At 37.7% G+C, this 22219-nt stretch overlaps 1 protein-coding gene across 12 annotated transcripts in view; it reads left to right on the top strand.

Moving 5' to 3' along the window:
• NBEA (neurobeachin) overlaps positions 1 to 22219 on the top strand; it is a 505074-nt gene that overhangs the window by 396909 nt on the left and 85946 nt on the right. For all 12 annotated transcript variants that reach the window (XM_068142943.1, XM_068142938.1, XM_068142931.1 and 9 more), the window contains 3 exons: positions 6658 to 6775; positions 7636 to 7738; positions 14569 to 14684. In XM_068142943.1, the coding sequence (XP_067999044.1) occupies positions 6658 to 6775; positions 7636 to 7738; positions 14569 to 14684 (337 nt within the window). The remainder of the gene's footprint in view (positions 1 to 6657; positions 6776 to 7635; positions 7739 to 14568; positions 14685 to 22219) is intronic.

The following is a 22219-nucleotide window of genomic DNA, read 5'->3' as shown; positions in this document are numbered from 1 at the left end:
AGGCAGAGGCTGGTCTCTTCTCCCAAACAACCAGCACCAGAACAAGAGGACACAGTCTCAAGCTGCACCAGGGGAGGTTTAGACTGGGTGTTTGGAAGAAATTCTTCATAGAGAGAGTGATTGCCCATTGGAATGGGCTGCCCAGGGAGGTCATGGAGTTGCCATCACTGGAGGTGTTTAGGAGGAGACTTGATGGGGTGCTTGGTGCCATGGTTTGGTTGATTAGATAGTGTTGGATGATGGGTCGGACATGATGATCTCGAAGGTCTCTCCTCCCCCTCCCCTCCCCTCCCCTCCCCTCCCCTCCCCTCCCCTCCCCTCTCCTCTCCTCTCCTCTCCTCTCCTCTCCTCTCCTCTCCTCTCCTCTCCTCTCCTCTCCTCTCCTCTCCTCTCCTCTCCCCTCCCCTCCCCTCCCCTTCCCCTCCCCTCCCCTCCCCTCCCCTCCCCTCCCCTCCCCTCTCCTCTCCTCTCCTCTCCTCTCCTCTCCTCTCCTCTCCTCTCCTCTCCTCTCCTCTCCTCTCCTCTCCTCTCCCCTCCCCTCCCCTTCCCCTCCCCTCCCCTCCCCTCCCCTCCCCTCCCCTCCCCTCTCCTCTCCTCTCCTCTCCTCTCCTCTCCTCTCCTCTCCTCTCCTCTCCTCTCCTCGAGTCTCCTCGAGTCTCCTCTCCTCTCCTCTCCTCTCCTCTCCTCTCCTCTCCTCGAGTCTCCTCTCCTCTCCTCTCCTCTCCTCTCCTCTCCTCTCCTCTCCCCTCCCCTCCCCTCCCCTTCCCCTCCCCTCCCCTCCCCTCCCCTCTCCTCTCCTCTCCTCTCCTCTCCTCTCCTCTCCTCTCCTCTCCTCTCCTCTCCTCTCCTCTCCTCTCCTCGAGTCTCCTCGAGTCTCCTCGAGTCTCCTCGAGTCTCCTCTCCTCGAGTCTCCTCGAGTCTCCTCTCCTCTCCTCGAGTCTCCTCTCCTCTCCTCGAGTCTCCTCTCCTCTCCTCTCCTCTCCTCGAGTCTCCTCTCCTCGAGTCTCCTCTCCTCTCCTCTCCTCTCTTCTAAATTTTGAGATTATTTCAATTCCAGAACAATAATCAAAAGGACCAGATTATTGTAGAGGAACCTGGACAGGCTGAATCAGTGGCCTGAGACCAATGTTAAGAGATTCAACAAGGCCAAGTGCCGGGTTCTGCACATTGACCACAGTAACCCCATGCGGTGCTATAGACTGGAGGATGAGTGGCTGGAGAGCAGCCTGTGCAAGAGGGACCTGGGAGTGCTGGTTGACAGCATCTGAACATGAGCCAGCAGTGTGCCCAGCTGGCACAGAAGGCCAATGGCATCTTGGCCTGTATCAGGAATAGTGTGGCCAGCAGGACTAGTGGTGCAATTCTGCCCCTGCAATCAGCGCTGGTGAGCCCTCACCTCAAGTAATGTGTGCAGTTCTGAGGTCCTCACTTCAGGAAGGATATTGAGGAGTGGGTCCAGAGGAGAGCGACAAGATTGTTGAGGGGGCTGGAGGGAAAGTCATATGAAGAAAGGTTGAGAGAGCTCGGGTTCTTCAGCCTGGAGAAGAGGACACTTAGAGGGAACCTTATCACTCTCTACAACTACCTAAAAGGAAGTTTTAGTCAGGTGGGGGTCAGGCTCTTCTCCCAGGCAACTAGTGACAGGCAAGAGGGCATGGTATGAAGCTGTACTAGGGGAGGTTTAGGTTAGATATTAGGAAGCACTTCCTCACAGAAAGGCTGATTAGGCACTGGAATGAACTGCCCAGAGAGGTGGTGGAGTTGCCATCACTGGAGGTCTTTAAAAAAAGGTTGGATGTGGCACTTGGTGGCATGGCTTAGCTGATGCTCTGGTGTTAGGTCATAGGCTGGACTTGATGATCTCCAGAGGTCTTTTCCAGCCTCAATAATTCTATGATTGTTTCCTATGCTGTGTCTTGTGCATGCTGTGAGATACAAATAATGGTATAAAACAGTGAGCATAAACCTCAATACTGAAGTGTTTCTCCAGTGGAAATAATCTATCAGGGATTCTAGGAGAATGGAAATTAGTATTTCTGGTCCTTTGGTTAATGTAATACTTCAAAATTCCAGCCATTAATTAATGATTAATTAATTATCAATAATTGAATAATTACTGATGTAGGTTTATGATTAAAATGGATTGACTCTTCAATGAAGGAAAGAAAAAGAAAATAAGTGGAGCCTTCATATTTGTGCCAGCAGGAAAGCCTTTCAATAATGGCTCTGTTTCTTTTCTGCAGAGCTTTCTGTCTGAGCAACCCAAGCTACTTTACTAATCTAATCTAAGTGTTACCATTAATTGATTTTTCATATTACAGAACTCTGAGATTTAAAGACTTCTTATTCCATTATTAGGGTGACATCTTCATTTTACAGCAATCCTAGCAAATTTTTATTCTTGCTCTATTGTCTGGCTTTGCTGTCATTGCTGTCTTTAAAACATTGCTGTCTTTAAAACATACCTGTATTTTGGGGTAAATGAAAGGGTTTTACAAGGAGAAGTGAGCTTTAAACCAAACGATTTCAGCTGATGTTAAAAAAGTATGCTCAGTTCACATTTAGATATTGTTGCTTGGCTGCTTGGATTTTATTTTATTAAGACCATTTAAGGACATATATATAGTATTCTGTGATTAGTCATGATGTTTCAAACATTAAGACATACATATAACAAGAAGTCTTCACGAGTATTTGTAGGAGAAAAACTCATAAAGCTATCAAAATAATGCACACAGACTAAATAAAAACAACAAAATATGGAATGGAGTACATGGTAATTTTGGCTTCAGATGACTAGGTAACATAATTTCAGTGTGTTTTGGTGAATGGAGTGGTATTTCCATGTTTTCTTTTTAATAATTATATATGCAATTGTCCTGGTTTGAGTTAGAACTAATTCTGGTCAGTGATTTTGCTTTTCAGCTCAGGTTCTTCTAAGTGCACTTGCTGAAATGAGCAGCAGGTTTTTGCAGTGTCTGCTTCTGGTAGCAATAACAGTCAATGTTTCTAGTTATTACCAAGGCTTGGTGTGTAGACCAAGGTCACTGCTAAATCTTGTGTACTGCATTGGGAGTAAAGGCCATAGCTGCGGGGAGAAGTAGAGAGGTCAGGTTACCCTAAACTGGCCAGTGAGGTATTCCATTTCACATATGTAATACTCACTATAAAGGTGAGGGAACATAAGGGTCAAGCTTTTCTCTTTCTAGTCTTCAGTGTTCAGCATCTGAAGAGGATGTCTCTTCATTCATCCTTGAGTTCCTGAACTCAGTTCCAGAATCCAGCTCTTAAATCTGGTTCCTGTGTGCTGCTGAGTCCAGTCTGGGACTTCTGCCACAGCATCAGTCTTGACAATGACTAATTACCGTCGGGGGATTGGGTTTGGTATTAATTTGTGCATGTTTATATACATTTCATTTTACTATTATTATTTTCATTTGAGTAGTTTTAGTTTTCTTTTCCACTTCATAAGCCTGTCTCCCTTATTCCCTTTCGAGAAGGAAGAGAGGCTGGTAGAAAGTGTCCATCAGTCATTTAGAGGCTGGCCCAGCCCATACCCTTGACAATAATACATGAACTCTGTAAAAAAAAATTAAAATAGTCAGTCTTTCATTTATATGATATGAGAAAGTGAAATGTTGAAAGTAATCCTTGAAGTTTAAAAAAAAATTAAATCTTTCAAAGCATTCAAATTCAGAAAAAATGACTTGCTTTGTTTTGGCTCTTGTAGCAACAAGAAGAAAGAATCCTGCAACAATGTCAGTAATTTTTTGTGTGAGCTGTAGATGCCTAATAATGGAGGGTTTAATACATTGCTTGAAAATAGTGTTAGATGAATGTTAAGGAGGATGGCAAACATGGGTAGTACATCTTGGACAGGAAAACAATACAGCAGAAATACTGAAATAATTGAGATGATTTGATATCAACATGATAATCGGATATTTCTAGGACTAATAGACAGTTAAGAAGAGCGTAATTGAGGACAGTAATTGAATTATAGACTCTTTCCTTTCCTCTGATTTCACTGGAGTGCTATTTTAAGTCATTCATTTCATAGTGGGTGAATGTACCTCTATGAAGTTATAATTGCTTTATACTTGATTCAGGAGAGTAGGAAGAAAGTGGCAGCCAGTGTATAGTTGATATACAATGTGCTTTTAGTGTTGCTCTCTCATAACTGAGCTGTGGTATGTACCAAGACTTCATAAATGTATTATTGTGAATCATCTAAAATGTTAATACATCATATATAGTCACTATTAAACATTTTTCTTTGGAGAAAAAAAAAAAATAGGACAACTAGGAACATTTTTGAAACAAAATGTGAATTCCTGAAACAAAATGTGAGTTCCAGAAACTAATTCTTTGGCTAATGTGCTGTCTGCTGTAGATCTTGTACTATATACATTTCAAAATCCTCTCTCTGGGAGACTGCTCTCATCATTTAGCTTTTTAAACTAGAGGTTTTTTCCCTCCCTGCTTCCTCTCTGTATCTTGAGAACTTGTGTATGTATAAAAATTGTGTATCAGATAGCAGCAAAATACATTCAAAGATGGAGGGTGCTGAAATCTTCAGTTATTGTTCTTATCCATCTGAATTTCACATACGCGATACCAGCTGTATCCTAGCATCTGATCTCAATGAAAGACTGAAGGGAAATTTGGTTTATTTAGCTCATCAAAGAGAAAGCTAAGCAGTAACTGAATCACAGTCTGTAATTACTGACACAAGGAAAAGTTATATGATACTAGAAGACTCTAATCTCACAGACAAAGGTGCCATGAGATCTGGTGGCTAGAAGCTGAAGTCACCAGAGTTCAAAGTAAAAATAAGGTACAGATTTTTAACCATTGCAAGAATTTAGCACATGATATAGTAATTCCACAGCTGGCCTGTGACTGAATAGAGGAAGCATACAGACCCTTCTGTGTGTCTGGGAGGTATCCAAAGAAATCAAACCCCTTCCCTTCTTCAAGGCTGCATTTAGTTAGTGCGGAAAGCTGAGGTGAAGGAAACAGCACCATCAGCAGTGCTGCTCTAAGTTTTCTATTTAACTTCTCATCTAGACATTACACAGGGATCAGTGTGTCCCTGATTCTAGCAAGGACATTTGAATATGGCATTTGAATGCTACAAAGTGTGCTGAAGCATATTTGTATTGTTTCTTATGTAACTTCATCTCTGAAGTAGACTCACCATGGTTATAAAAAAAAGTTATGGAAAACAAACAAACAAACATCCAAGAAGCTCTTTTAACACCTAATATACAAACTTAAATTAGCTTTTTCATATATAAGAATGTGTTACTAACTGCATCAGAGAAAAATAAAGAAGGAATACAATTTCCATTACCTCAAGCATGAAGGATCATTGACAGCAGCAACATATGGTCCCCCTAACATTGCCCTATACAGAAGTTGGGGGAGGTCATGAATACAGAAATCAAAGACCCCAACTGCTGATATGCCAACAGTTTCTATGTACCTAATGGAGAACAGAGAAATTCAGTCTCTGTAGCCTGAAAGCTTCTTTTTGCATTTCCCTTTAGTGAAGGTGTTCATTGTGTTTCTTTGAGGCTGCAACTCTCCAAGGAACTGCAGCCTAGGAGAAGGTACAGTCTACAGAGCCTGGGAAATGCAGTTGGGTATGGCATGGGGATAGTTCCCCATCCCAAACAACTGATCTCTCATAGGATGAATTGTTGGGGTCTCAGCTAAGGGCAGAACCCACCTGAGCAGAGATAGAGGGCTGAAGGCAGCTTTCCAACAGGAAAAAAGGACTGGAAAAGACTTGTTCTACATACTGTTGGAATGATAGTTCACTGATAAGTTAATAAAGCAGATACCTAATTAAACTGTGTCCTTTTCTGTCTGTTTACCTGAACATCCAGAAGAGTGAAAGAAGAGTGAAAAAGATTATTTAGCCATTAACGTATAGTTTTAGATGAACACTGACAGCTGAGAAACTGACAAATTGGGAAAGCAGTACTTGTTTTAAATGGTTGTATTTAAAAATAGTTTTTCATCAATGTTAAAATTACAAATAATTATGTTTTGTTCATGGATTTGAATATTGGGTGTACTTAAGCTTAGGAAAAATACTGTGTTAACATACAGTTCCAACTAATTTCTGGTTTTATTAATGGAGTTGAGTGAGTTCCAATTGGTGACCCTGAAATGGATGTGAATAGAAAGTTATATCATTTTGGTTGTACTTACCCAACTTAACTTCAGAAGTGAATCGGTTGATCTGATGCATAACTGACAATTGTGTAATGCTCACTGTTGGAAGAAAATAAAGCTAAGCATAATTGCAACTATGTCCATTACCTTGTGCTTGCTTGTAGAGTTTTGGGGTTTTTTTTTTTGAGAAAAATAAGTTGACGTGACTCATGAGAAATAGACCTTAGGAGATTCAGGTTGCAGTACTTAATGATCTTCTAACAGCTAAACTTCACTGCATTTTTTAATAAATGATGCAACTTCATGTTTTAACTCATGGGTTTCAAGTTTTAAAGAGATACAATTTACTGTATTTCTATATGGGCATACTGTATTTACTGTATGGGTAAAATTTACTATATTCTCATGCAATATTTTAGTGAAAAATTGGTGACTAATAGGTAACAATTGCCACTTTGACTTTCTTTAAAGGTCCTTGCCTATACAGAAGGCCTTCATGGAAAATGGATGTTCAGTGAGATTCGGGCTGTTTTTTCAAGACGTTACCTTCTCCAGAACACAGCTTTGGAAGTGTTTATGGCAAACAGAAGTATGCCTTTGTTTATTTTGTTGCATAGATGTGTGCTAGTAGTTGTTCTGTGTGTTATTTATTGGCCTTAGAATTTAAACTCTGTGCTTCCTCTGACAAAGTGCTTATGTCTGAATTCAGTACTGCTTATTCTTGCATGTATTTATTTATTTTGTGTTTAAATCAATCACATAAATAAATCTCACTGCTTTCTGTGCAACAGATTTATTTATTGAAAAAAAAAGTCACTGCAATTGGTAAATTCTACAAATGTTTGATAGGAGATTCGCTTTCCCTAAGATCTTACCTCTCTCCTCCATTTTCTGTAAATGTTTTACTGAAGTATCTAAAAGGATATTTCCTTTAATAGCTACAAACTGAGTTCAAGTAAAAAGGATCAGTTCAAGAAATTGGTCCACTCAGTTTTCAGTATGTGTTACTCTGAATCAGAGTTGAATGGTTGGTGAGGTGTGTCAGTAGTCTTTTGCCCTGAGGAGCTCTGATGCAAGTTTTCATTTCGAATGAAGAGGGAATTAAGCAGTTTCTGGTCCTATGTGTCTTAATGCATCAGTTAGAGGACTGAATGCCAAGCCAGCTGCTGAATAGCTTCCTCAGCCTGATAAGCTTTTATGGATTAATGGTAATGATTCTTTTGATGTATACTTCACTTGAGTCTTCTACAAAATTATGTTAATGCAGAATATTAACCAGCTGATGATACATAGATATGCCAGGAGTTTCTGTAGTAACATCCCTAGGATGAAAATGGAAGTGATTTCTCTTCCCAAATAAAAATAAAGAGCATTTTAAAAATATGTGTAGGTGGAGAAACAGGTGTCTGCGTATGGCTTACTAGTTTTCACTTTCTCTTCTTTATTTAGCTTCTGTTATGTTTAATTTTCCTGACCAAGCAACAGTGAAGAAAGTTGTGTACAGCTTACCACGTGTTGGAGTGGGAACCAGCTATGGGTTGCCACAAGCCAGGTAATTAGTTTTGTATATTTTGCGTTTATTGTTTTATTCACATTCCTGTCATGAAACTCTAGATTTTCTCTTTCTTAAGGTTAGTTTGAGAAACAACATGCTTTATCTATTATATGGCTTGTTGTTATGAAATAGAAGTAAAAGTATTGCAAATGAGATTTATTTTTTAAAAAAATCATTACAGGAAATAAGTACCTTCCAGTGAAGGACCAGAGAACCACATATCACTTACATCTTCAAAGTCTGCTTTTCACTCAGGTTATATAACTGTATAGACAAAGGTTCATCCTTGTTATGACTGTTATGCAGAATCACAGAATTGTCAGGGTTGGAAGGGATCCCAAGGATCATCTAGTTCCAACCCCCCTGCCATGGGCACACTAGATCAGGTTGCCTGAAGACAAATCCAGCCTGGCTGTAAAGGCATTCAGGGATGGGGCTCCCACCACCTCCCTGGGCAACCTGTTCCAATGCCTCACCACTTTTAGGGTGAGGAACTTCTTCCTAAAATCTAATCCTCTAGCTTGAATAGATTTCCCCTAGTTGTATCAGTACCTGACACCCTAAAAAGTCCCTCACAAGCTTTCTTGTAGGCCCCCTTCAGATATTGTAAGAGCACAGAACATGGAACCAAACTAGGTTATGTGTTTGCTGAATGGAAATAATTTTTTATACATACCTTCGCACTTGCCTTTTCTATGAACATGTGTGGGTTTAATTAACTTCATTGATCATCAGGGAGTGGCTATTTTGAACTTTCAGCTTTCTTACTTTCATTAATACAATGCATTATTTGTCTTTTGTCTCTAAAATTAAGGACAATATATGTTTTGAAAAAGAAGTTCTAAGTCTAAGGTTCAGTTTAACCTGGATATTAGGAAGTTCTTCACAGAAAGAGTGATTTGCCATTGGAATGGGCTGCCCAGGGAAGTGGTGGAGTCACCATCACTGGAGGTGTTTAGGAAGAGACTGGATGGGGTGCTTGGTGCCATGGTTTAGTTGACTAGATAGTGTTGGGTGATAGGTTGGACTTAATAATCTCAAAGGTCTTGTCCAACCTGGTCTGGTCTATTCTATTCTATTCTATTCTATTCTATTCTATTCTATTCTATTCTATTCTATTCTATTCCATCCCATCCCATCCCATCCCATCCCATCCCATCCCATCCCATCCCATCCCATCCCATCCTATCCTATCCTATCCTATCCTATCCTATCCTATCCTATCCTATCCTATCCTATCCTATCCTATCCTATCCTATCCTATCCTATCCCATCCTATGAACAAGTACAGTTTTTGTTACCTCATCAATGTTAGTATCAGATAGGCCTATGGTCAGAAATAGGGCTGGATTTGTCATATCCTATAGTATAATAGTGTTTATAGTTCAGTGATGAATAAGATGATCTTTATGTATAGTTAGCTGAGTTGGGAGAAAATTTCCTGTCCCCACTGTTTTTTCATTGGTGATTTAGAAAGGTCCATTCAAACCAAAATTGATTTTAAGGTTCTATCATCAGAAGTTTGGTGAAAGATGTTTAGGTTCAGGAATAATTTCTGGTCCAAATTAAATAAATATAATGGAGTGAAGAAACAGCAGAAACTTAACAAAATGTGGTGCTTTGGTTCCTATCTCCATCTGGCTTGACTTGCCAGTGTAATTAAGTGTAATGTCTTGGATGTGCCTTTCTCTAACTAATACAATGCAAACTAAAATTTCAGATTGTTCTAGTTTTATCCCAGTGTAGAATGTGGAAATACTCTGAACTGTCAAAGCGTTTGCTGGATTGGAGAACTATTTTGTTCCCAGCTGAACATCATTCCCTGTCATGAGCTCAAGAGTCTCATGATGCCTAAGGCTTGATCTCTTGAATGTGCTGAAGTTCTTAGGCAAACTGCCAAATTTCTCAAGTTTTCACTGAGATCAAGGGAAAGTTGGGGCATTTCTTTGGAAGGTGCATCTTATTAATATTTGCATTGCTCTTCCAAATACTCAAATTAAAGGAATTGCTGTCTCTAAATGAAAAGTAATATTATTCTTTTCTGAAACAGAAATGGCCACATGGTCTAGAACAAACAAAATGCAAATTTCTCAATCAGAATTTCACATCTGCAGTGACATTTTTTATGTTTGAAATTCATATCCTTTGTGCATTATTCAGTGAATAATTGAAAAAGTTTGTTGATATATAATTATTTAGAAAAAAATCATCTTTAATATGATATGCAGTTATTTCCATACCTTTTTGATTAAAGTTCAATTTGAATCATAAATAGGCTTGCTAGCCTTCAGAATAAATCTGGCACATGGTAGTGAAGTTGTTTTTCTTTTCTTGAGTAATCATGATACGATTTATGTACGATAAAGACTCTGCAGTCATGGCTTTTCTTTTTGTTTTCCTGTCTACATGCCCTTATTGTCTTCAATAGGCTTGCAGCAGAGTGAGGGAAAATCTGTCTCTCTAGCTTTGTAGTTAATATTTTGTTAATGTTAGAATTTCCTCTGAATGTGTTGGCTCAAGAACGCTAATTTTTAAAATCATGCTTAATTGTGTAACTAACATAAGGAGAGATTATGCTGAGTAACCAAAAGAAACTGCTGCACTGAGTAAAATGTTACCCTTTTTAAAGAGCAATTTTCAGGATTAATCTGTACTTTAAAATATTTTAACAAAAGCAAGTATTTCTGGTTGTTTTGCTCAAGTCCTTAGTTTTATTTTTGTTAAGTAATAGTTCCTCTCTGATGCTACTCTGATAAAGGTTTCATGTAAAGTTATTTACGTTACCATGAAGAATTGCATTCAGGAGTATGTTACTTTTAGTACAGTATGTGCACTTTAAATGCATTTCTGTTTTCATGGAGAAATCTTTTCTGGTTTTATGGAGAAATTTATTAAGAGAGATGGAAGAAAATAAAAGAAAAAGCAGTATTTATGGTCTTCTAATAGTACAAAGGATTAGAAACATGCAAACTGATACCTCGTCCCTAGACTGCTACAGACCTGCTGTTCTGAGCATGTCTCATTTAGGTCTTTGCTACTTTTCCCAACAGCCTGTCTAATGCTTTTAAAGCATTGAAGTCTCTGCTTAATGTTACAAAGAAGTAATTACATCATTAAAATTAGTAAAATGTTGAAGAGTTCAGTATAATTTAGTAATCACATTCATCTGGCTTTGATAAATGCATTTTCACTGTTCCTGAAACATGTTGCATTGATTGAAGCTTGCCATATGATACAACTGGACAGACAGTACTGTGCCTTTTAATTAACTCCTTTCTAACATCTCTGTATGATTCTACATAGGTACAGTAATACCCATGTTTTTGCAACACTATTAGCAGATCACTTTTTAGGGTTCTAAAACCTTAGATGTAATTTACTGATGAATTTTTATTGAGGGTAACATCATAGCTTAGAAACCAACTGTGAGCTTCCTGTTTTGTAAGTGTATAGAGATCAAAGAATTGGTAAAAGATATAGAAACATCCCTCAACACTAAACATGTGCTAGCACCTTTTGCAGAAATTCAGTTGTTAAAACAAAGAAATACAAATGATGAAGTTTTTACTGAAAGAAAACATGCATGTGTCAGCTCAGCTCTGCCACAAACTACAATAACTTGATGATCAGTTTCCAGATCTCAGTATATCTGGTTGCGGAGGTCAGACATGCGAAAACTAGAAGGGTGGTAAAACTAAGGTTTGATGTCATCAAAACATAAACCCCCACATAGAGCTTTGATTAAAAGTTGGAAGCCAGTGACTTTCCAAAGCCTTTTGTGTTTTTCTGAACAGGAGCAACACAACACAAAATATTATGCAGGTGCTACATTTTGGACAAGATACTTAAGGATTCCTTGTATGAAAATGGATTGTAGCTAACTTAGTTAAAAGTAATTGTGGAAGGGACTGAGTCATTCTCCATGTATGGGATATCCCTTCCCTCACCAAAATGTCACATTTAAAGCATATAAAACTTTCAAAATTGGACTATCCCTTGTACATTGGAGATTCTTCATGACTTTCCATTTTGAGTAGGTATTTCATGATTCTCCAGAAGCAAAGTAAGCATATTCATTCGTGCATCTTCATATTGGTGGTGGCATATCAAAAGGGAGAAATGATTTTATCAAAGTTGGGTGGATTTAGCAAAATGCAAAACAGTGGGTCTTCCTGTGTTAACTCAAACAGGCAGATGTGGAACCAATTTATTGTGCATAATTTTTTCCAGTCGTTGCTGAAATAACTGTGAATCTTTCAAACACCTTAGATACAAAGAGCTTTTTTAGTATATTTTCATTTTTCTGCAGAATTCTCTTAAACCAGGCATTCAAATACAAAGTGCAGCACTTGACAGTTTATAGATGTGTTGAGACACCCTGGGAGACTGTGAGTAAAGTCTAAAAGCAGCTACTAAGCTGTACTGATTCATAAACATTGTTTTGTCAGGGGAGGAACAGAGAGTCTGTGACAGAAATGCTTTGTAAATGTAATGATCTCTTTAGTGTTTTTCTTTTGTTTTACTAATTTGATTGTAGCAGTAGTCATAGTTTACTGTAAAAGTAATTGTTATCCTGTAAAGTGCAATATAAAGTATGACTACATTCAGATAATTCTTTAGGTAAATTGTTCAGAATTGTAAGAGAAACAACTTTTAAAATCTTTGTAATGTCTTCTATGTATTAGTAAAATGTAGTTACTATGGGTGTCTTAGAGTCTACTGCAAAAGAAAACCTAGCCAAACTGACAAGCTGACATGACCCTATGTGCTGCTATTTTGAGTAAATACAAACATCTTTAGAAAAAAAAACCCAAACAAATAAGGTGCACCTATACTTGGACAGGTTGAGGGAGTTGGGGTTGTTCAGCCTGGAGAAGAGGAGGCTTCAGGGAGACCTAATAGCAGCCACAAATAAGGTGCACCTATATTTGGACAGGTTGAGGGAGTTGGGGTTGTTCAGCCTGGAGAAGAGGAGGCTCCAGGGAGACCTAATAGCAGCCTTCCAGTACCTGAAGGAGATCTACTGGAAGAAAAGAGAGAGACTGTTTATGAAGACCTGCAGCGACAGGACAAGGGGCAACGGCTTCAAACTAGGGAAGGGCAGATTTAGATTGGATATCAGGAACAAGTTCTTTACTGTGAGGTGGAACACTGGAACAGGTTGCCCAGGGAGATGGTTGAGGCCCCTTCCCTGGAGATTTTCAAGGTGCGGCTCAACGAGGCCCCTGGCAGCCTGGTCTAGTTGGGGATGTCCCTGCTGACTGTGGGGTGGTTGGACTGGATGACCTTTGGAGGTCCCTTTGAGCCTGGACCATTTTATGACTATGTTTTTTGTATGCCCTATTTGTAAACCTAAGCATAGCAAACAGTGACAGGCTACACATTGACAATTTTGACCGATAATAGTGATACTATATACTCTAATCACATACTACTCATCCTTTCTCCAGCAACAGAGTTTAGTGCATGTGTAGCAATAGTAAGTACATACATCTTTAGATGTTCTGAATTGTTGTAATCACTGCTGAGTTTGACACTGTGTGTTACTTTATTTTAAGAAAATACTCAGCATTCAAAGTCTAGAAATAGAGTACACTCTAGAGTACACTCACTTAGTGAGTGTACAACAGAAAGCTGAAGCATCAAGTGTCCCTATTTAGTCCAGCTATATAAATACAAAATACATTCTTTAATTTCATTCATAAGCTGCACATTAGAAATACTGTCTTCTTCTCTCTCTCTCTCTTTTTTTTTTTAAAACAGGTGTAAACATTTTCTCTGTTTTGACCTGTTTCTAAGATTTTAATTTGTGGAGGTTTTTTGTTGGGTTGTTTTTTTTTAAAGTGTTTGAGGAAGTAATTTTTTTTTGTCCTTCCAAAGATTTCCCATGTCTTTTTTTCAGTGAGGACTGTTTTCTTTAGAAATGAGTCGTGAGCAGAGTGAGACTACTTCAGTATATTGCAGATTTTTTTCCTCTAATGCATTAGTCTAGACTGAACCTAGTCTCATATGTTTTACCAACTAGGGACAGTATATACTACAGATAATTTAGAACTTTGAGCACTGTATTTGTTATTGTGATGTTGTCAAATTGAATGTAGAAGAGCCAAAGTTTCTGGGTTTCTCTTCCCTGGTACAATAGCTTTGTTCTTTTCCCCTTACCCAGTCATGTAAGTTTCAGACAATGTATGTAAAGTGAGTATCTGGGAAGCTTCTACTCCTCTTCCAAATTCAAATGAAATGCATCTCAGAAGTTATTACAGAGAGACAGGCAGATGTATGTGTGAGCAGCTAACTGAATAAACATTGTGGGGTTTTTTTTTGCAGAAATCAGGCTAAAATAGAAATCTCAAAGCTTACTGGCATATAAGAAGGATAAATGTGGAGGAGATGCACAAATTATGGAATAAATATCTTAAACCCATGTGCTGGAAATGTGTGGCACTTTATCACTCACTCATCTTAATGAACTTATCTCAGTTTATCCTTTTGAAAAAGGGAAATGATATTCCTCTTTTATTCCTGCTGGACAAGCCAGGCACCAGGAGGTCTGCAGTTCCTTTTATTTCCAGTCTTTTAACCAGATTCAGAATAAACTAAAATATATTATTCTGAATTATTACAATGCTGTATTACTGGCAAAATAAAATACAGATCTTAATTTTAGTAATTTCTCAAATAAAGATAATAGTGTCTTCTTGACTTCATTAAAGGAAATAAAAAAGCCTCTGAGAGAATCTGAAATTAATCACACTAATAACATTGTCCTACATCTTAACATTTAATGAGGCTCTTAAAAACCCTCATTTTTAAAATGTATTTCCTAGGAGAATCTCTCTGGCCACTCCCCGACAGCTTTATAAATCCTCCAACATGACTCAGCGCTGGCAGAGACGGGAGATATCAAACTTTGAATACTTGATGTTCCTCAACACTATAGCAGGTAAGGTTCCTGACTCTTTAATCCTTCATAATATGTTTAGGTTTGTCAAAGTCTTAAGCACTATGTCTTGATGTAATACATTTATCCCTCTAGAATTCAGCTGCAGCTTTTTGATAGGTTTTGAAACACACACATTAAATTTTATCAGAAAATGTACAACATATCACTGAGACTTTCAATTCATGTATTGTTTTGGAGCCTGTTTCTTGCTCCCCTTCTGCCATTTCCTCTGCTGACAGCTTTGTCTGAAGCTTTATTAGAGTCAACAAACCATTGCCAGAGAGTGTCTGGAAATAATAATGGAAAATGTAATTTCGCTACTTCATCATTCTCAGCAACAGCAACCAGACAGCAGAATAACAACAGTATTCTGCCTAGTACAGATGTCACCTGGATTATGGTATGATTAGATTACAGCATCTTTTCTCATTTAGTTCTTTGAGCTGAAATATAATATCAGATTAGGTATTTAAAATGAAAAATAACTGCCATAGACATCCATTCGTTATTGGCAAAGGACGAGCTTTTCTGGCAATTGTTGCTAATTAAACATTCAGAGTGGCATTATTCCTTTCACCTTTCCCTTTTCTGTGTGTTAACTCCTGCAGTAATTTTAAGTGTAAAAAGCAGCAGTTTTCTGTGCCATATACAAAGATTTCCAGGGAGTTATCTACTATTATGATTCCTGTCTGCAGCATACATGCTGCTTATGAATCTGCCTGTGGAGAGCCCTCCCCAGACATTTCAGTCCAGTGAGCTTTAATTTGAAACCCAAATTAAACTCCACCAGCTATCACTCTGTACTCTAGTGTTATACCTCTGATCTTTATTTGGTCCTAACTTTTATTCTTAAGGTTATTCTCTGGCCAGATAAAAGACAAATATAATTGTAAGGCTCAAAGGTAGCACCCATTATGCTGACCAGGTGGAGGACAGTCACTGTGTCCTTCTCAGCAGGGCACTGACAGAATTCAGGAGCTGTCAAAATCACTTGCTTTAAATCTTTAGGCTTTTGCCTTTGTGTTTATATATTAGTCATCTTCTGTGCATCCAGTCTTAGGGATGTTAATAAATGTGTCATCAAATTATCCCAGTGTGATACAGAAGTACTACCACTGAACAGCTGGAAATCTGGGGGCATGTTTACCTTGTATATTTGAGCACAAAACAGAGTCCCTGAAGCTCCCAGAGACCTGGGCTGGGATGTCCATATGGTGCAGTCCAGTGCAGGCTCACCAGCTTGGTTCCTGAGCATTATAGCCACAGTCTTGCAGATCTCTGTTGAAGGAAAGAGCCCTGCTGAGCGTTTATTATGTCTGGCACTGTGCCAGAAGAATGCCTCTATCCTGCTTCTGGACACTGGCCTGCCTCCAGCCCTGTTGTGTCTCTTGCACATCCGCTGCCCTTATGGTGATGAGGAAAATGCAGGCAGAGCCTTGCAGGCTCCCTGACCACCTCACTTGAATGTGAAGTGTTTACTGGAGAGCTAGGAATGTAGTCTGGATCCCCTCAGTCCTTGTCCAATACATTATTGACAGACCTGTCCTTCACTTGTAATTTCCATTTTATGTATTCATTTTTTCTGTTAGCTGTGTCTAAACTCTTTAAATGAGAGTAGACAAGAGCAGAGATCATTTTTGAGAAATTAGTTTTCATTTTTAATCAGTTTAAAACTCCAAGGTCATTTATTTTTAGGTACATCATGGAAGCATCCAAACCTGGAAGACATCATTAAGTCTGAAATCAATTAGGAATTGTAGAGACACTTAGACTAAAATATCCATCAGTAAACAAACTTCAGCCTGAAGACATTCCTTCAGAGTATCTCAGAGGTCTCAAGAAAAATGTTTTTTGACTGTTGTTTTATACTAGTATTGATAGGCAGGCTTTACACCAGACACCTGCATGGTTGCATTAGGCATGTTTCTCTTAACATCATCTAGCATCATTCACATGCCCTACAACAGGATGACTTGACATTTACATCTCAGGTATTACCTGTTATATTGAAGGTTTGGAGGATTACTGGCTCTATTTGTGTGTGTGTGTGAGAGAGAGAGAGAGAGAGAGAGCGAGAGCGCTTGTATTCTGTTTGGAAAAGCTTGCAGAAGCTTGGTCAGTACACTAGTAGGGTCTCTCTGACTCAAAGCACTTAATTTCTGGCAGGTTTTTTGGTATAAGTCTCTTACTGGTAAATCTCATTTGTTCATGTAATCTCATTGTTGGTAATTGTATAAGCTCACTTGTTCATTTTCACAGCATTACCTACCATCTTATGAAGTCTTTCAGCAGTGCATGATCAAATTCAAATTTAGGTAAAGATCATATTCCCTGAAAGACAGGGAGGTGAATTTGAGTCTGTGGAAGAAATGTTATTATCTCTACCGGAAATACAGTGCTGGAAGCAAGGTACCTCAGCTTCATGTTGCCCTCATTTTGATAACACCGAACTGGTAACTGTCTAGATACACCAGCGCTAAAACAGAAGCAAATTTTTATATGCACTGTAGACAAGACCCTTAGCAGTCAGAAGGAAATGCAGGTTTTCCTATTTTGCACACAGAGTACTAAATATATTCATGAACACCTTTGTCAAGTACAAACAAGATGTGTATTTTCTTTTCTTTCTTCTTTGGAAATACTTCCTTAAAAGATAAAACTTCTTTGCTAGTAATTGTTCATGTAGACAGTGATGGCCTAATTTTGTACTGTAAGTGTTTATTTATGCAGCATGTTCTTTTTTAGCACTATTATTGGTTGTCGCTGTTGAGAAATATATTCACCAAAGTTTTTTAATTTATTGTGCCATTTACCTCCTACTGGCTTATACAGCATGTCTGAGCTGAATAAGTGGAGGTTTGGAACTTGAGAAATGTAAATTTTGTTCTGATAAGTCAAACATAGGTCTGTTTGTTTGGTTTTTGTTTGTTTTTCTCTTCCATATAAATAGAGGTCCACTAATAAAGTGGTTTAGTACACTTTTTGCATTTCTTTCTAGCTTCCTTTTTTCTTACAATGGTGCTTAATTAGCAGCTGTGGAAGAGAGACCTTCAGAAGTAAGGCTTCAGGCACCAACATGTTTATTTCATTTGTGACATGCAACTGGGTCCTTTCCCACAAGACTCCCTTTACCTGCTTGTTGATACTGTTAATTACATCAACCAGTTGGTTTCTGTAGAACTGAACACTGAAATAAATGTACAAATCTCTCCCTGGTTTGCCAATATGTCTGTCCTGGCAAGCATCTTGAAGTGTCCCCTTGGAAGAAATCCATCTTTCTATGATTGTTTTAAAAAAATATGTTACATCACCCTGTTACCACCTCAGAAACATTGCCTGGCTTCATTTTTAGTTTAGCTGTTTCAGCTGTGATCTGTACTCGTGCCATAGTAACTTTCTACTTCAGCTATCATAGTTCTCTCTTTCTAGATAATTTCCTATCCAATGACGTATGATTGCCATCAGTAGCCCTGGCCTGATGACTCTTCAATTTCAATTCAAAATCACTCTCTGTTTTCAAAACTCTTATGGCTTGTTTCAACCTGTTTCTCTGGCCCTCTAGCCAATATTTTTTTTGCCTCCCTATTCTGTTTCCAAGGTCTTCACCTCTTTCTTGCCCTCTTTTCTGACGAGTATATTCCATCATGTTTACAGCTCTGAGTTTTTCTCCCAAAGGTAAACAGTGCATTCTGCTGCTTATCAATCAGTCTTGGTGTTATAGTCTCTGTGCCCCTGGTTTTTATCCTGGTTGTGTAGACATAAACCTTCCCTCTCCTCCTAACTATTGTTGTCTCAGGGATCCGTTATTTTTGAATGCTTGGAAGTAGCCATGATTGTACTAATTGTCATTTCTTCAAGCACATAGGAAAAGGCCATATTGCATATGAACAGCATGTATGTCAACTGAACCCTCTAGGTGATACAGGGAACAAGTAATTTTTACTATTCTCAGTTACAAGATTATTGAAAGAAGTACTTTAAAGTATTCCCACCACTGCCAAAGGGGCAAGAGTAGTGGGAACAGGACGTTGTTTTGTCATGTGGTTGCATTACTCACTGTTTGGAAATCTATTTCTCATTATTTAACTGATTTCTGATGACATTTCCTTTTCAGATTGCAGTATATTAAATGAGTGTTTGCATTTGTATTTATTGGAATTTAAATTCTTTTAAATCCTACCTGCCACAGCCTTTAAAAGAAGTGGAGAATAATTATATCCATAATTTTTCTAAGTAATTTCTTGTAGTGGAAAGGGATTACTTTTAATGGTTTGTGAAAAAATGACATCTTCAGTCAGTTAATAAATTCAGTAAAACTTCTTTACCTCCCTCCCTCTCCTTTTTTTTTTTTCCTGTTTAGCATTTTCCACTTTTTTTACTCTGTGATGTACAAGCACTCACTGGTTAATTATGTATATATTTAGCTACTGCATGCGTTGGGCTTATTATTGTCATCTAATTAGATGTAACTCGAACTACTTCCTTCTAGAAAAATCATTAAAAATTCTTTCCTAATGACCTAGAGATGACAAAATGTCTGTAAAGTGTGAAGAAGCAGACAAGCACAGGAACATCGCTCTTAAAGAGTGTTAATCCAGATGCTGCAATCATCTAATTAAACAATATTTTGCTGTCATTAACATTTTCACCAAGGAATTGCAGTTATAATTTCTTTGTCAGCTGTCTCTAGCTCACTTTACCTTCAAAACTAAAGTGCCATATAAAAACATTAAATTGGATGGTTTAATTAAAAAGTTTTTTTTAATGAAGAAACATATCCAGTATTCCTGAGATCTCATTTACTATGCCTCAGTTTTATTGTTCAAGTAGATTAGTGTCACAGTCTTGCAATATTTAATATTCAGCCTTTAATATTAATCTCTGTAAGCCTACTTGGGGGAAAAGCTGCAGCTTCTGGAAAGGTATAGGGACTACCAACAGTGGTACAACTTTAATTTTTATATATATTTAGAATAAACCTTTATTATTAGAATAAACCAAACCAGGTTGGAAGAGACCTTCAAGATCATCGTGTCCAACCCATCAACCAATCCAACCCACCCAAACAGCTAACCCATGGCAAATAAATAGCTAAATAAAGAACCAAATAATACTTGCTGGAAGGATCAGACAATTGTTGAGATACCTAAATATATTAATCTCCTGACTTTATTCTGAAACTAACCATTGTGAAGCCAGAACTGATCAAGAAAGCATTGCTAACCAAGTTAAACAACTAATATTTATGCATGTTTAGAAATAGGGATTTATAATCCCATTATAAACTCAGATTACTATCATCCACTCAGATAAGCATAGATGTGGCATCTTATCTCATGGTGTAGGTTTGGCCTCTTCACAGTTTAAATTATGGTTCATCTCCTCAAGTAATTTTATTGTGTTGATACTAAAAAGAAAAAGATTCAATTGAGAAAAAAAATCACTGACTTTTTTATTTACCAAATAATAGTTAATAGTTAATCCCTCAATAAATAAAATTCATTTGATACATATTGGAATAGATAAGTAAATATTTTATTTTTCCACCAGAGTATGGTTACATTTATCAAATACATAATCACAAAGGCTCCGTTGTTTGTAACTTGAAAGCTCAGAGTGAAGCTCCTTCAAATTATTTCTCATTGTGGGGTAGAAAAATGCACTTATTGCAGTGTTCTGACATGGAGCAAATTCAGTGTGATAATTTGTTCGTCTATTCATACTATAAGTATCAAAACCATACAGCAGCTAGGCTCAGGATGTTTTTTTTCGTCTTGTGCTATTTACGTATTTATGACTTTCCTATGTGGAATGAGAACAAAAAGTCAGAATCTTGTTGACTGAGTACTGACACTGAAGTGAAATGAATAAAATTGCTATCAATGTTAAATAAAGATCTGAATATGGAAAACAACAGTTTAAAATAAAAAGTAATTTGGGATGACCCTAAATTTCCTTTCAAAATTTTGCAAAAGGATGTTTTCTCCTTTCCAAATTTTTCTATAATTCAATTTTCAATTGAAGGTCTTTATCACTGTGAACTCTTTTCAGAAAACTTCTGATTCTGATGAATCATCGTTTGCTTATACTTTATAATGGTCCACAGTCATCTCAGTCATTGTCTTCCTGAATCTCATTTTTTTTTCCCCAGTCTGTTGTCTATATAAATACAAATTTCTTTTGTGGAAGCTTTTGCACACTCTTCTGGTAATTTAATTAAGGATTCTGTTGGTAAGAAAAAAAACTATTGTTATATAAAGGTGTAGTTTTATAAGGGCCCTATTTTACATAACCTTAAATTTGGCAGTCTCAAGAAACTTTGCAATTTGTATGTAAGTAATCCTTTGCCAAAGAGGGGAAGAGTATTCTTTTTTGATGGAGGCGGAAAATGTGGCAGAGTTGTTGTACTTCAAGATGTATAGAGCCCCCTCAAAGAAAACCCACCACCAGTTAATGTTCTGCCAGAGGGCATCTTTCCTTTGCTTCCTTCACATGGATAAATTCTGTTGAATTTCTTGGTTTAATTGTTTGATACATACTCATTCTGTCCAAGAATGGTTTTACATTTGTTCCTTGTTAATATTAATGAAGTGGTTATGTTTCTATCCATCTTTGTGTGATGCAAAGAATTGCTTTTTAAACAAAATTGTACTTGCACCTCAATTATTTTTTTTTTATATTCTTGTGAACATCTGTGTGTTCAAAATGTAAAACTGAGGACACAGTTGCTAACAATGTGCACTTTTCCTGTTTTCAGTGAAACTATGTACAAAATAGAAACATGCTTCTTGTTCCTCAATTTATGTTGAAAAAATAAGGTGTTTGTAGAGCAGTGAAAGTTTCACATTTCATTAAAGCAGAACTGATTTTTGTGGAGAACTGCAAATGCTATTCAGAACAAGGAAGCCTGTGTTTTCCTGTGCCGGGTTTTGTACCTCAGGAATCTGTCCAGAATCTGGAAGGAAGCAGTTAGTGAGACAGGGCTGTAAATCTGCCACAGGACTGGGAATTGTTAACCTGGGTTATTTCAGTCTGCTAATTATATTATATAAATACACACACACATATATTTATGACCTGATTTTGTTTTTTAAGACTTATGTTGCATATTGTGTGGTTCTCAGTAAATCAATATGGTGGATGGTTCTGTATTAGGCAACTTCATTTGTCTTATCAATGAAATGTTAGATAATACTAAATACCAGCTGACACAGAAATAATAGCCTTTCCTGAACACACTTTTTTTTTTTTTTTGGTGATGAATTCATAATCTTCAGTTCACTTCAGCTGCAGTTATTCTTCTGAAAATGTACCTAAAGATGGCTTTTGCATATTTGAGCTGCTGGGATGAAATCAATGTTTTTTCATTATGTTTGGAGGGAGTGGCCTGAGCACTCAGTTCTGTTTTTTAGTGGGGAGAAAATGTCTTTTAATTTTCAATGTGGTTACAAAATAGTATTAAAGCAAGCATTACTTTTTCCACTTTGATGCCACTATTGCAGTGAAATATCAGTGCTTCTTTAGTGAAGAAGAGC

Source organism: Melanerpes formicivorus, unplaced genomic scaffold, assembly GCF_026170545.1.
Source record: "Melanerpes formicivorus ecotype bairdi unplaced genomic scaffold, bMelFor1.0.p_v2 SCAF_1, whole genome shotgun sequence".
Taxonomy (NCBI): domain Eukaryota; kingdom Metazoa; phylum Chordata; class Aves; order Piciformes; family Picidae; genus Melanerpes; species Melanerpes formicivorus.
The sequence above is the reverse complement of the archived record's forward strand: the minus strand, read 5'-3'. Positions and strand labels throughout refer to the sequence as shown.